We start from the raw sequence: 16,867 nt of genomic DNA, 5'->3' as shown, positions 1-16,867 counted from the left end.
ATAAATAATAATAACATTATTATTATTATTATTATTATCATCATGTAATAAAAAAGTACAATATATGGACATTATAATACTCTAGTCTCTAGAAATAATCAGGATAAAATTTTCAAATTTTTAAAGTAAAACCATAAACTCAACAAAATTAAATATTATCAAACTACAAAATGTTATTATTATTATTATTATTATTAATGTTACTAATATATTCCCATTATTTATATTAATCATAATTATTATTAAATACATATATATGATTTGACAATCTTTTAAAAATAAAACCATAAACTAAAAATGAAATTTTTTATAAAGCTACAAAAATATAGTTATAGATTATTCAATTATTTTAAACTAAATTAAATTTATTTTATAAAAATATCTTATTTTTTTCTGCTCTCACTATACATAATTAAAAAAAATTTAATCATTCTCTATACTTTCAATATTTCTTACTTTAATTTCTCTTCTAGTCTGCACTCCTAAAAAATGTCTGCAAATTCTTGCTTTTCCTCTACATCCTTGCAACAGAAAATAAATGGATTTCCAGCATAAGTTTTCTGTAAATGCCCTTTGTGATTTGGATTTTAAGACAGTGTTGCCAAATCTTTCCAGAAAAACAAGTGACCTAACAAAATAAGTCCAAAATAAGTGGCTTGGTTCACCAAAAGAAGCTAAACTGAGCAATGCCATTGAGACAACCAAGGTCAATAATTTAGTTTAATGCCAAAATCGGTCCCAATACTGAGGCAGGGGAGAAAAGAGCACATAAAAAACTGCTAATGACTTGTGTAATCCTAATTAAAGAGGATTCCTTTGCAGAGCCTCAAGCCATCCAGAGTAAAGCAGATACAAAAGTAAAAGCTGATGACATGATAAACTGAGACAAGTTCTGTTCCCACAGTGCAGTCTGTGCCAGAACAGTACCCAGGACAGAGTGTGTGTGGGTGTGTGTGTATGAAAGCGTGCGTGTGCATTCATACCATCTTATGAGTGTATATGCTGTACATGATCACCAGTGACGAAGGGTGGCCAGATCAAGCCCCGCTGAGATGTAGTTCCACAAAAATCGCACATTCTCGAGCGAACCATCTCTCTTGGCGTTCACGCACCATGTTTATTCTGACACAGTCACCGCACGCCGAGATCATACGCAAGCAATATGGTGTCCCCCACGGGTGCAGCATACGGCCACGAGGCGTGAGGAGACCAAGCCTTGGAATCAAATCAGTGACTCAACCTTGTGCAGGAAGTCAACAGACTCACACATGCCATCATATTTTAAAGGGGTCATATGATGCGATTTCATTTTTTCCTTTCTCTTTGGAGTGTTACAAGCTCTTGGTGCATAAAGAAGATCTGTAAATTTGCAAAGACTAAAGTCTCAAATCCAAAGAGATATTCTTTATAAAAGTTAAGAGTACATTTCTCTGATCACAAATGCAGACAGTGTTTTATGTTTACGCAGCACGATGCAATGCAACGCAACGTCCCCACTGGATGCAACAAATGCCTCGTTTATAATGGGTTTTAATGTTTTTGTCTCGTCGCTCCGGCCGGGACACGACATCAACAGTATGTGAGGGGCGTAACATTTCCAGCTCATGCTTGAGGTATTCGGCCAATCACAACGCACTGGATAGCTGGCCAATCACAGCACACCTCGCTTTTTCAGACCGATGAGCTTTGTAAAAATCGGTCTGAAGTAATAGAAACAATAATGTACAGTATGTGGAAAATAATGTGTTTTTTTTACTTTAAACCGCATAAACACATTTCATTACACCAAATACACAAAATAATGTTCTTTTTAGCAGCATCATATGACCCCTTTAAACAAAGTGAGCTTTTATGTGACTGCGGTTAATAATATAGCAGTGTAGTTTATTTGGACCTATTGCCTATTAACTATATCAAAAGGTTCCTATTACAGAAACTGCATAATGTGCCTCTGTAACATTGAAACAATATGCAAATTAGATGAATAAGTGGGTGGAGCCATGAAGGATTAAGCCATTGAGTGTATATGTGAGTGGTGAAAAAGTGCAAAAATCTCTGCCACAATGCCATGTGAATTGCGCAGTTGCCAGGGTGTTCTGGGTGGTTTCTAGATCATTGTGGTTTCTAGGTTCACATCCAAATCTCTACAATGTTGTCGTTTTAAGCAATTTGAGATGTAATTAATGTCCATAGTGCTAATGGTGCAGGATAAGCTATGCACCAAAGTTGAATTCGTTTGTCCAAAAATAGCCAAAACCTTAAATATGAGCAACAGACATCGGGGGAAAAAGGCAGTGCACCCCTAAAAGCTGTTATTAATTGTGGAGACAGACAGCCACACATGAGGACTGAACTGCTGAGGTTCACTTGCGTTTTAGGCACCTGAAGCTCTGACAAGAGGTTCTTTAAGCACAGACAATTGACAAAAGATGCTGATTTCCATAATCAGATAGTAAAGATTTCTAACACAGAGATTATCTCATTTAACAACACTTCTCACCCTGACAGACTTGTATTCAACACAGATTCAGACACACTGCTCCGTCGGTGAAAAGACCTAATGATGAAGCACTTATGGGGCTATATCAGTAACAGACTAACAGACAAGTCAAGCAATCTCTAAAATTGCTCAATTGTACAGCTCAAATGACAACATTAGCTGCAATTATCCTTTCATCTGTTCAGCGTTAGTCTTGTTAAAAGTGGTAGCCCCAACATGGATCCTAAGTGCCAGCACAATTCTGCTAGGTTGTGTTTTTGATCACAAAATTAAATTTCTGTCATTGTTTACTCACACTCGAGTTGTTCTGCTTGATTTCTAATCTGTCATAGAACACAAAAAAGATAACTTTTGAAGAATTAAAATGTAATTTATTTACGTGATGACAAACTGAATTTTCAGTAGTAATTTATTATTAATAGCACTGTTGAAAACAGTTGTGATGCTTAATATTTTTGTGGAAACTGTCATAAAAAAAATTCTGGATTCTGAATAGAAAGTTCAAAACAACAAAATTTATTTAAAACACAAATTCTTCCAAAACAGTTTTTAGTCGTAACTAATATTTTAAGCTTTGGCTAATTTTCTTGCAGTTCTGTAATAAAATAAGGTGATCAGACTCTGAAGTATTGCACACACACATAAACATACAGTATGTCTCGCGTGCTCTCATTTAAGTCATGAAATATACGTCGGAATATCATGAAACCATCTTCCTTGGTTTTACAAAATTCAGTACATAAAATCAGTCTAAATGATCTGTTCATGAATCTGACTGGTCTGGTTTTCACACAGTTATCATATCACTATGAGATATAGTTCACAATACTTTTTTATGATACTTCTGAACTTGAAATCTTCAGCGAGCTGTACAACTCTTCCAAATTTCTCCTTTTTGTTTTCCACAGAAGAACGAAACATTATGCTGAGTAAACGATGAGGAATTTTTCATGTTTTGGAAGAACTATTTAAATTCCTTTAAACATGCATTCCTTTTGCAGGATGTAAGGTGCTAATAATGGTTTCTTACAACCATTAGAGCAAATATAAAACAGCATAAAAACCACCCAGTGAACGTTTTCATGTAAATTTAAATGACTGGTCAGTGAGTCATGAATCAAGTAATGACAGAGCACAGAATGTTCTTTCATTTTCTCTATCATCAAAACTTACAATAACCATTAAAAAAAGTGCGTTGAAAGATTCATAGCACTCCCCAAAGTTTTATGAAATGGTCTTATCATCAAGACCAGCCTTATCTTTGCCACCAAAACATTTGCTTAGATGTCAATAAGAAGACATTCAGTTTTACAGTTAAATCTCCATTCTGCTCTCATTAAGTGCAAGATTCAGATTCAGATTCCAGAAGGTGCTGACATCCTAGAAGTCAGAGCTCAGCTCTGTGTCCGCTATTGATCGGCAGCATCAGGATCCCTGGGGGGTGGTCGCGTAACCCTTGGTAACACGGTGTAGTCTCCGAAAGTTGGGTGGGCTGGTGACATCAAAAGTGTCATCCCGTGGCTTCCCTCGCAACCAACATCTGTCCACAGGGAACACAACAGCTGCCCAGGGAACATGTCAGCGAGCAGGCCGGCTTTATCTTACATCAACCTGGCTTTCAGAGCAATGGATAAATCGTGTCACATGGATCAGCATTATCGCCGTAACCCCTCAAAGATATAGATGGGGATTGGAGAGCGGGGATCAGAGAAAAACAAACAGAGAGTGATATATAGATCTGACACACTGCTCTTTAAATAATTAAACTTGTGAACTCAATCAAATGTCCAGGCAAACACCCAGAACATCACTATTACAGTGCTGACAGTACAAAAAAATGCTACCCGCTGGAAATGCCAACGTGTGCTCTTCCATCCTGTATTTCTTCATAAACCACTCCACTGTTACCTGTTCAACTGCAACTCTTGTGTAACTTCGTCCTGTTGCTATGGAGATGTCATCAACAGGGGAACAGTCACATTAATCATCAAAGCTCCCTCAATGTATAAACACCGATACATGTGCCTGCATGTGAAACAGTCTTTGTAAGTGACACAAGAGCTTTGGAGATCCACCCATATAACCACCACTCAGGTGCCAAGTTCAGATCCTGTGTTCATAACAGTGCTATGGAAACAAATGACAAGGTGCCATTTCTAGAGCACTCACTCTTCACCAGTTACTGCAGAGTCACCGTGCATTACAGAAACATCAATAAAGTGATGCACCACTCTAGTGCACTAAATTTCAGTGCAAAACCCTGCGTCTAATTTCACATACGCGGCAATACCAAGGTCATGAGTTTGATTCCCAGGGAATGCGTTAACTGATCAAATTCACCTTGAATGCAATGCATGTTGCTTAGGATAAAAGCACCTGCCAAATGCATTAAATATGAATACAAATATTTATCAAAAAGCAGTTTTTATTTCAAGTTAACTGCAGGTAAATTTATCAGTATTTTCATTCCCTGAGAACTGAACTTATGACCTTTGTGTTGCTAGTACCTACAGGAAATTTTTTTAAATAAATTAAATATTTTTAATTATTAAATAATTCTTGGAATAGTAATATTAAAATATTATTATTAAATAGTTTAAATTATATTCTTTTATTTTTTTACAAATTAACTGAGCAAATACACCTTGTTCTTTATGCAAATAAGGGTTATAATAGGATGTGCTGGATTCGTAAACGTTAGCGCTACTTGCTTGATACAATTTTAAGATACACTATTACCGGCCAGAGAAGCTGGTGGTAAAGAGATTTATTTATAAAGGCTTTGTTTGAGCACATTTCCTCGTGATTATTGAGGCAGTAATTTTAAGACCCCTGTGTGAAAATTTGCTGTCTTTAAGCCATTGTCTAGGCACATTTACGTGAACAGGGTGCAACTGCTCCATGCAACACTAATTTTGTTGCCATATTTACACAGTTACCCGATTTGCATAATTCCTTTGCGAATCTGGTGCTAAAACAGTGCAGACTGCATGTGCAAATGACGCTAGCAGCGGGTGCAACTCATTCTCAATCTGTAAAAAGCAAAAACAACATTTTCTTGAGGTCTGGATCTCTTAATTTGATTCTCCTCTTGGCCAAAATTAATTATTCCTCTGTAAACCCCTGGGGATTGTGCATCTATCAAATGTTTGTTTATTCAGACTCTTATTTTCCTGGTTTAATTTGCCCCTTACTGTCTCATTATGTAGAGTGATGCATGATTGCATAGCAAATCCACAATGAATCTGAAATTAAAACAGACTTAAAATAGTCATCTCATTCATTAAGTAGGCCAATGAGGCTAGAAAAATTTAATCAAATACCAAATGAACAGGCATACGGCTAATCATGACTTTGTGACCAAACAGAAACTTTTTTTTTTCTTCTAAAAAGTGAAATAAACAAATCTGGAAACTTAAGAGACAACACTAAGTGGCTAAAGCTTTGCCAACATTTACTATCACTGTTACTATTTATCATACTAAGACTTGAGAATTTGAACTAACCCCTAAGCCTGAGTATTAAACTTTGGCATTTTCCGAGTGATTTGAGTAAATATCTGTCAGACAATAAAAGAACAAACATTTTATGCACTCACATCAAATGAAGATTCTAGAGGCTTTTAACCTGCGCACACACCAACATATCATAGCAACAATTTCTGCATATGCAAGTATCATCCATCAACCATCTAGATCACTCTAGCAGCCACCATGCAACATTCAAACAAACTGTCACAACACCCTAGCATCATGGTTGCAAATTTTGCACATGCAACACCATCCAGCAACCACTTAGCAACGCCCTAGTACCAATGCACAACACCCTATCATCATGATTGAAAATTTTGCACATGCAGCACTATCCAGAAACCACCTATAGCAACGCCGTAGTAACAATGCACAACACCCTAGCATCATAGCAGTGAATTTTGCGCATGCACCACCATCCAGCAACTACCTAGATCACTGTTGCAACCACCTAGTAACAATGCACAACACTCTAATTTTGCACATACAAGTACCATCCATCAACCTCCTAGATCCCCCAATAAACCACCTAGCAACAACCTAGTAACCATGCACAGCACCCTAGTATCATGGTTGCAAGTTTTGCATGACAAACCAGCAATCGCCTAGCAATGCCCTGGCAACCACCCTAACATCATGTTTGCAAGTTTTGCACAATCAACACCATCCAAAACCCACTCAGATGCACAATATGCTAGCATCATAGTGACACGTTTTGGACAAGCAAAAAACAATCACGTAACCACCCAATCACCCTAGCAACCACCAATGCCCTAGCAACCTTTAATTCCAAAAAGCCCAGAGCTCAAACTTACACAGTTCATTTGAATAAAGAAAAACCAACTCGACACTGTGAATCTCAGCAAGGCACAAATACATTTTGGATGGCAAAGCTGTTAAATAAAATTAGATGAGTGCATTAAATACAAGCACTCAAATGATATCTGGTCGAGTCGAGCATCACAGTAGATGAAAAACAGCGCCAGTCCTTTGCGGGAAGATTTTCAATTGAAATTTAACTCAATATTAAGTCACTGCAATCCTAATTAATAAAAAAAAAACATGTGGATTGAGTCCCTCAAAAGTTAAATATTTTGACCAGGTCAACCAAAGATGATACTGGAACAGGAGACAAAAACACTCATTCTTTATTGATTCCCTGCAGCAAAAGTGACGGAAATGCTCTTATTGGGGCAGGAGTGAAGGGGTTGATCGGACGACACTATACTATCATCAGTGGATTAATCATTCCCAGCTAGAACACTTTCTCACACACATATACACACACAAACACATCAGTTTCTCTGTTGCTACAGCAACAGCTTACTTTCCATGTCAACTGCAAAGCTGTTTCTATGGAGACACGTATACAGAAAAAATTCTTTGCTCCACAGCCAGGGACCAGATGGCAGTGAACTGTAAGAGTCACATGGAATGGCTTTACTGTTTTGACTAACTTGTAAACACACGCACACCATAAACACACACACACACACGTATGCTCTCAATATGATACACACACACAGGAATGCACTTATCAGCCTTTGACTAGAATCAATCAGTACTCAATGAGCATCTAATGAGACCCAATTCATAAGTTCCATCCCTTTATCAAACAATTATAAAATGTTCTCTTCAATCAACATTCAATCCAATCAACATGTATTGATATTAAACTCGAGATAACAAGGCGCACCTCTAAATATTGACACATTCAGCACACTCCTGCAGTATGGCTTTCCAAACTACAAGCTACTCATTTAAAGCATCTTTTGAAAATGCAGTTAGCTACACTACAACTAAAAACTGCAGTGACGTTTTATACAGGCCAAACTTTTCTAACTATTATTATAAAATTTGTTTACACGTTCCAGTAAGGTTAAATACATTAACATTAGTTAATGCATTAGATATCATGAACTGACACTGAAAAATAAACACTGTAAAAAAAAAATAATAATAATTACATATATATATATATATATATATATATATAATTTTATAATATATTTTTTAACAAATGTAAAATTTTAAAAAATAATATAAAAGTTGAAGTAAACTTTTATTATTTATTACTAACAAATAAAAAGGGAAAATGTCTCAAATTGATTCACAAATCATTTTATGAATCGGTTAATTGCTGATCCGAACAGACTGATTCACTGCAAATGAATTGGAATTCCCAGCAGCACCTGTCAAAGGACTTTAGGTAAGTGCATTTATTATTGCCTTGTCTTGCATAGCTATAAGGCTTTTAATGCTATATGCAAAAAAAAAAATGTGACTACAGAATACAATCTACAAACATTTTGTTTTTAGCCTGCTTCTAATAGCTATTCTTTTACAATCGGGCTACTGAAAATTTTTAAGCAAATGTTTGGTACTACTAAAAAAAAGTGAAAACTAGAGTAAATTAAGGTCAGCACTTTTTGGCATCCTTACCTGACTCCTGTCCTTCAGGTGAAAGAATTTTGTGAAATTGAGGGACAGATTGTGCCTGACCGAGTTCTTCCACCCCGTGGGGGCGTTAGCAAAATAAGGGAAGTGTTCCAGGATCCAGTTGTATATGTCTTTAACTGGCAGTCTCTTGGAGGGGGCATCTTCTATAGCCATGAAGATGAGGCAGCTGAACGAATAAGGGGGTTTGCAGTTCGGGTTCTGCTTGGCATCGTAAGGGAGGTCCGAGTGGGCCGGCGAGGGCGGGGTGTCATCGTCCAAGTCCTGGACGGGGCTGACGCTCCTCAGCACGGGGTCGCCAAAGCTGTTGAGCAGGTTCTTGCTCTCGTGGAGCCAGTTTAGGTTGGTGAGTTCCTCGTCCTCCATGCTGCCCTTCTCCAATTTGATGGTGGGAAGAGCCAGGTCCATCTCCTCGGCCTCCTGCAGGGCGCGCGTGATGGAGCTCGCCTGATAGAACTGGCTCAGGCCGCTCGCGACGCTGACCCCAGAACTTTCCGGCTTCTTACTGGGAGGCATAACTGGACCCATTTAGACCAAGGCTCCTATGGAAAACACAAAAGAGAACATGATCACAATCACAGAAGGTCAAAGGTGAAAATAAAACATATTAAGAGCGCCATTTGGGACAGTGCCAGTGACTACTTCACACATATTTTGAAATATTTCTCAATCCGAATCCACTATTGTAGAAGTTTACAGTCTTGAAGGATGACTAAGATCACTTGATGTTCAGATCACTGCAGGAAGCCCTTTTTTCCATCCAAGAGATAAAACATTCTCTGAGAGCACAAAAGAACGAGACTATGAGAACCATCCTACTCTGTCAACAGCATGAATGCACGGCGGCACGCAAGCCTGCTCCGGAGATGATGGAACAGCTATTGAGCAACTGAAGATGCCTTGCTATAGTGTGAAATATTTCAAGTAAATGGAATATAACACTCAAGGTCATCTACAAATGATCTGCTCTGTCTGTTTTATGTGCTCTCAAATGCTCTTTTTATAGTTGCCATACACAGATAAAAATACAGACATCAATACATATAATGTCACAAATGTGATATAATGATCAAATAAGACATGTATAATGTTACAAAAGATTTCGATTTCTGTTCTTTTGAACTTTCAATTCAAACAATCCTGAAAAAAATCAGGTTTTCACAAAAATAAGCAGCACAACCATTTTCAACATTGGTGATAATAAGAAATATTTCTTAAACAGCAAATCAGCATATTAGAATGATTTCTGAAGGATCATGTGACACTGGAGACTAGAGTAATGATGCTGAAAATTCAGCTTTGAATCACTGGAATAAATTATTTAAAAATAATATATATGTTTAAAATATATTATAATAGAAAACATTTTTTAAATTGTAATAATACATATAAATGCAGTACACACACACTCCTCGCTACCTATTCTAGTAACATTACAAAAAAATACATTACTGTGGATTAAAACCCATAAACATTACCATTAAACCAACAAATCATCCTTAATATTCTATTGCTGATCCATACCTCTATCCACTGACCCACAAAATCCCAGGAATGACATTGGCAGATGTACAAATGAAGGAAACAAATTAAATGTCACAAGTTCATTGGAGCACTTGAGTTAAGGCAGAATGATTGCTTCCTCATGCTATTGAAAGTGCTGTCGAAAATGTTTTTTGACATTTTGATTCTAAATTATGATAATTTCGGTTTTAAATGAGCTTATACAGATCTACATTGGGCATTTATCAAAACAGTAAAATAATAAAAATAATATTTATGCATATTAATCAAAATCTTCGCCATTTTAAGATGTCACCACAGCCAGATCATTTGTGACTTTCCCCCGAGTTTTAAAATAAAATGACAGCCGTAGTATTACTAATCTAAAAATTGCTGACTATCTATTTCAATACAATAACCCATAAAGAAGTGGGTGTGACAGAAGGGAAAGATATTATAGGGGCATGTCAATCACTGAATCAAATACTCCGAACATGACACCAGAAAAACAGACTGCGACCTTCCCCGTGATCTGTCACAAAGATCAATTTGTGTGGCGCTGTCTCTACTGTCTCGCTCTCTCGCTCTACACACCCGGTCCATCTGTAAAAGCAATTATTAGAAAGTCACCATCAAACACTTAAACATGATACTGGCAAAAATAATTCTATGAAAACATATAAAAACCAAACTCTGCTACCCTTCTTCAAAAGGCAGATTGTTTTTTTTAAAACAACGAGACCTCTACTTTACACTGCTTGCCATTCAGAAAAAGAGAAATACTTAAAGATTATACTTGAGCGCTGTGGAGAGAGCAGCATCTTGAAGTGGAACGAAATCGCCTCTTGTTCAAACCAGCCATCCACACATTGAAATGCAACGCGGACACTAAAATCATTCATGAAAAATCAATGTACTGCATCTTTCCAATGAGGAGCGCTCATCTCACTCAGCCTCCGATGGGGTGCTCCGGTCCCGTGAGCCGCTGCACAGGAAAATTATATTACAGCTGACAGTAAAGTAATTTAATTGCACTGTTGCCATGACAACACAAGGCTCTGTTTAGGCCTAATTTGCTGGCAACTGCCAATTGTGTCCCGAGAGACCCGAAACATCATTCTTGACCATTATTTTCGACTTCAAAGAAAGTTTTTGCTAAATACTTCTGAGTATCACATGACAAGGAAGTGTGATGATATGAATTCCCTTTTCGCTTCCATCCTCGTTTATTTTAGATCAAATTTGCTTCAAATTAGCTGTCATGTTAACATTTTCATACACAGAATTTTGCTAATTCATTTAGCTCAAAATGTGAGAGCTTTTCTTTGAGGGTGACTTTGAAACTCTTGCACTATGCAGCAACAGCTACGCGACATTTGAACATGAACTGAAACATGGGACGCAAATTTATAACACTTTGCTCTTAGAATAGCCTCAAAAATTAAAACTTTCACACTGGCCGTTAAGGCCATCTGCACTAAAATGGAACAATGACTGGGCCCAAAATAAAAGAAAAGCATGTATACTGGTTCCCACATGAGTTATTGTTGTGAATGGCACATTATGCTCGATGTCCAGGTTCAGGTTTGTTTCTGCGGGATCGTGTTTCACTGGCAAATAGCTGCAAATAATGTGCTCCAGTCGTGCGTCCAGATGACAGCAGAAAGCCAGATCACAGAGGGTGGGTTAAAGCTACAGATAATTAGGCACGATGCTCTGATCAGAGCCCAAATACCATCTGCCTGTCTAAATCAACATTTGTTTGGCAGCCTCATCACAAATCAGTGATTAAATGCATGCATACATGCAATTTGTGTTTAATATAGTCATATACAGTACATCTGCATATGCAAGCGACCGGCCGTTGGGACTTGAATAAATTAACGTCCGCCGTGTCTGCCATGTGTTAAAATGCATAACGATATTCTATAATCAGCTTTGTTCATTTACATCCCAGTATGAGTGACATAACAAAGACAGCACAATGACAAAGAACAGCACTTTGTTCCCTCATCACCCATCTTAACATCTGACTATTAACCACATACACGAGTGCCAAGAGAGATCTTGTATTCAACACGCAGACGCGGACCGTCCTGATATTACAAGCCGGGCGACTGCCAAACTGTCACTGTTTTGCTCGCTTGATTGGGAGAGCTGCGTTAAAACAAGCACAAAACTCATTTAAAGTGGGTGAAGAACAAGTAATGAGTCTATTCATGCTGGTAATAAATCGCTCACTGAGCCACTCAGCCACAAAAACAAGAAAAAGTCAACTTTATGTGCAACTCGACTTCTAATATGCCACATTCTCAACAAATGATTCAAATTAGACTAAACTAGATTTTTACGACGTCAGAAGAAAATGCAACTCGTTCAAAATTGTTGAGTGGTTGCCAGGATGTTGCTAAGGTGTTCTGAGTGTTTTTAGCCCGTTGTTATGGAGTTGCTAAGTGCCTGCATATTGGATTAAGTTAAAAGCTCCCCAATCGTCTACTGTTTTCATGCCAACCTGGTTATGAACTAGACAATGGGGTTTAAATGAGTGCAGTTTCCTAGAAGAGTTTGTTTTGCTGCTTGAGGGTAAAAGTGTTAAAAAAACAGAAAAAAGACTACACTGCAATAAATAATCATATTTAAGGATACTCTGACAAGAACTTCAGCTTTACATCAAAACAATTGCCATCCATCCCACAAGACTCATATTTCCTTACTCCCATCACACTTAATATCAACCTGACACATAAATGGGCCTTTGAGAAAGTAAAAATAAACTCTGTACCTGCTCTGAGATTTCATTCATAAGCTTGGCGTGGGCTTCTCTCAGCTCTTGTGACAAACATTTTCCTTCCCTTTAGATAGAAACACATTTATATGTAATCTCACACCACGGTACCCATATTTCCGAGGTACTCCGAAGTACGTAATAGCTCTCTTTTGAGGGCACAAACACTCCACAGCCTACGTCAAAGTCCCGGCAAGCCTTGACTCATCTGCCTGGAGTGTTTACCTGTAAGAATTCTCTCAAAGGGAGTGACCTCTGGAAACCCCTCCTCCTGTGGAATCACATGCAATGCCCTACTAACCTGACTGGAGAAGCCCCGCCCCCCGGTGCGTCTGATTGGACACAAGCCCGTGAGCTCCTATGAGCTGCAGAGACATGTTTCAATGAAAACAGAGACAAGAAATGTCATTTACATGAGAAAAACAAACAGAAGACGACTTAGCTGGAGGACTCCTGGCATTTTCCTGAAGCAGGTAATCCACATGTTCGACGCTATGAAAACAAATCCAGACTTTTGCTCTCGGCTCGAACAAAAAAGTCATGTGCTGTCAATACTCGAGGAACGAAGGAGAGGTGAAAGGTCACATTCTCTCTGCTGCAGTGGCAGTAAATAGCTGCACTCAGCCTGTTTTTAGAGCAGTTCTCTTATCACTCCACAACAGAGAAGTGGCAGGTAGAGATTTCATACGGCTCAAAGCGAAAACCACGTCCAACTCAAAGCCTCGACTAAGCAGACACAAAACAACCACTCAGCGTTCAAATAGCCCCAATTACACAAGAAATAATCAAAGGGCTTTAATCTTGGCATGAAAAAAACATTACAAAAGTTGCAGCGAGTCTTTTTATCCCATCTGAAACTACAGCTTTTAATTACAGCTGGTCTGTGCAGCTCTCTGCTCACAGTATTGTTATGCCCAAAGCAAAGTATTGAGCAAGAGTTTCCACAGCTTAACGCAGTTATCGTGGGTTAGTACTTGCAGTAATGATTTATAACCACTCTTTTGATTAATCTACCCAAGTGTACTTATTCAAAGCCAAAAAACCTTGTGCACAGACACTCTGTGAACAATTTCATTATGAAATGCTGGTCTGAGCATAACTTTTCTTTCATTCTTGACCAGGAATGTTCCAGGTTTAATACAAGTTCAGGTTTGTTTAACAATATTCAGGTGAATGTTTGACAATCTCGTGCCAGTTAAAAATATTTCAAAAACATGTCTTGAGACACAGACTAGACAACTTTGAAAATATGTAGCTCAAGACACTGTCTTATCTTATCACTGTCTCTCTTATCCGCCCCAGAGCAAGGCTTCATTTTACCTTCTGTGAAAGAGGTGAGAGCAGACAATATCTTAAACTGTATCTGAACACATCTGGTATATTAATGAAGTTCTGGCTGAATAGAATCCCCTTTTCAGTGCTGGGGAAGCTACTTTGAAACTATAGCTTGTCAGCCTAAAGTAGTCACAGTACAGTCAAGTTACTGACAAAAAGAAATTCTAAAAGAGACAGCTAATTAGCCATTTAAAATTTCTAAAATAAAAGTTGTGAAGAACGTATTTACATATTTAAAAACACAAAAAATAAAATGTGTATTTTTTCTGTGTATGTGTAATGTATTTTTTTTATAGATTATGTATTTTACATTATATATATGTACAGTATATGTATGTATAAGGCATGCATTTTTCTTCTTTTTTTACTTAATATAATATAAGATATTATATTTTATAAGATGCATTATAAAAATATTTAGATTAATATAAATATTACACAATAAATAATATTTACACATGTAATTTAATTAGATTATAATTATTGGCAGGTAAATAGATTTGTTTAATGAATAAAAAGATATCTCAAAATGATGACAGCATCAAACTTAAATTCAGACTAAATATAAATGAAATGTAAAAATTAACTAAACAGTTGAAAACATAGCCATGAAAAGCAACATTTAACCAAATATTATAATTCCTTTATAAATAGAAGACCTAAAATACTATGCAGATTCTTAAATCTGTGAACTTTTTTTTTTAATCAGTTCATTTACATGAACTCTCCAAATGAACCGATTTACTAGAATGAATCAGATTTTCCAGTGCCACATATGAGAGCGTGACTGATTGCTGACCTAACTTGCTCGGCAGTAAAACCACATGCAAATTACAATGCGACACTGAAAACAGCAATGTAGCTTTGTGGTCGCGCTACACTGCTACTACTTGTAAAGAAAAAGACTCTTGGAAAGGCTAGTATTTTGCAAACAACTGATCTACTATCATGCTCCTGAAAAATGTAGTTAAGTCAGTAGAATCGCTACATTTAGTCTCGAATGCTCCTTTCCCCCCTCCTAAGCCATTCTGTTTGAATCCTAACAAGGTTATTTACTAGAACAAAAATACGGTCATCAAGTAAGTACCCTTAGTTCATTCTGCCATTTCAGTAGTATCTAAATTGTCCTGTTCTAATTTAAGCACATAAAGCTGGATTTAAGATATGATATTCTAAAACTGTTTTCTCTCACAGCGCCCAATAAGCAGATTACCATGAATGTTCTACCTAGTAGCTGAGAGCTCATTAAAGCAAAAACAAAGACTCGATAGTGTCAGAGGCTGCATGTATTTTCCCCACAGAGGTCATTAGGGTAGATTATCACTGTTCTGTGGAGATAGAAACTCCAGTTCCTGCTCGTTTCAGCTCTGGCTGGGCTGCTGTTCACGAGGAGAGCTTCAGTCAGGCTGCAGCATGCAGCAACTGTGTCACCACGGTTACTTCCAGGCACATGGGCGTCCGTTACCCTGGTAACGAGAGGATGGCTGGGACAGAGTGACAAGCTGTGTTAATTCTTTCACCCATGAACCCCAGAGGATCACCACCATTTCTCTTTTCATCAGAATCTGAGACCTCATTAAAACTGTCCGATTTCCACCACATCTCAGCTTATTACTACCACAGCTTCATTCTTTTTTCTTCCAGATTCCCTTATTGGATACATCAGAGGCAAAGAAAGGTACAAATTGAACAAGAGCTTTGAATAAATGCTGTAATGGATCTCCATACAAGTACAAAGCTGTGTTCAGCCGTGGATTTATATCTATAATGTAATCATGCTTAACGGATCTCAATCACATCTACCAACCCCCTCATGAAGCAATGCAGCGTCCACCACTACAATTCTGACAGCAGGGTTAAGAACTCCGGTCAGCCTTGCTATAAACAGCACTGGACTTTTTCTTTGTGCTTGGGTCACGATCCAGTGGTATACTGGATACCCAGGCTATGAGACAGCTAGATAGAAATTAGTAACAATCAAAAATTCCTTTTTAAAGAATATATCAAATTTCATTTTAAAGAATATATATAAAAAAAGTATATATATATAGTATATGTATATATATATACAGTATATATATACTGTATATATATATATATATATATTATAAGTATAGTATATAGTAGTATAGTATAGTATACATAGTATAGTATATACAGTATAAGTATAGTATATAATATATATATAACGAATATTATATATTTGAATTGATATATTTGCAAACATATATATTTCTAAATGTATATATATTACACATGTAAATGTTAAATTAATTTATTACACAATTATTTTTTTATTTTATATACATATATATATTAGTGCTGTCAACGTTAACGCATGCGATTAATTTTACAATCCTTAACGCGTTAAAATAATTTAACGCAATTAACGCAAAATTACTGAAGCACAATTTCTATTCTAACCCTTTAACCCAATTTTGCTTCTCTGCTTGCGATTAGATCATTTTTTAAGCCGCTAAACTCCGGGAAAGTTTTCAGTCCAATGATCCAGCAAGTGAGTGCATTCAAACAATCTGTCCAAAACAGTGCTAATATAAAGGAAACCAGGCTGATTACATCAGAGATTGCAGAGAGAACAGAGACTCGCGTTGCGTTTTAAGTGAATTATTCATTCCAGTGTGTTTTGCTTTTAAACACGAGCTCTGTCATATTGATTGTCTCTGAAGAGCGCGAGTACTCACACACCGCATACGCTGTGTGAAGTATAGGCTGAACGGATTGTCAACACATCCCACC

The 16,867-nt window shown here is 37.2% G+C and overlaps 1 protein-coding gene across 4 annotated transcripts in view; it reads right to left on the bottom strand.

The window, feature by feature from the left end:
- The window catches only part of LOC107588274 (forkhead box protein N3-like), an 88,564-nt gene that overhangs the window by 50,431 nt on the left and 21,266 nt on the right, over nucleotides 1-16,867 (bottom strand). For 3 of the 4 annotated variants that reach the window (XM_016276307.1, XM_016276305.1, XM_016276308.1), the window contains one exon: nucleotides 8,473-9,029. In XM_016276307.1, the coding sequence (XP_016131793.1) occupies nucleotides 8,473-9,015 (543 nt within the window). In that variant the 5' untranslated portion in view covers nucleotides 9,016-9,029. Of the gene's footprint in view, nucleotides 1-8,472; nucleotides 9,030-12,772; nucleotides 12,963-16,867 lie in introns of those variants that run through there. The other variant, XM_016276306.1, reaches the window with a different exon arrangement.

Source organism: Sinocyclocheilus grahami, unplaced genomic scaffold (assembly GCF_001515645.1).
Source record: "Sinocyclocheilus grahami isolate Dianchi unplaced genomic scaffold, SAMN03320097.WGS_v1.1 scaffold101.1, whole genome shotgun sequence".
Lineage (NCBI taxonomy): Eukaryota > Metazoa > Chordata > Actinopteri > Cypriniformes > Cyprinidae > Sinocyclocheilus > Sinocyclocheilus grahami.
The sequence above is the reverse complement of the archived record's forward strand: the minus strand, read 5'-3'. Positions and strand labels throughout refer to the sequence as shown.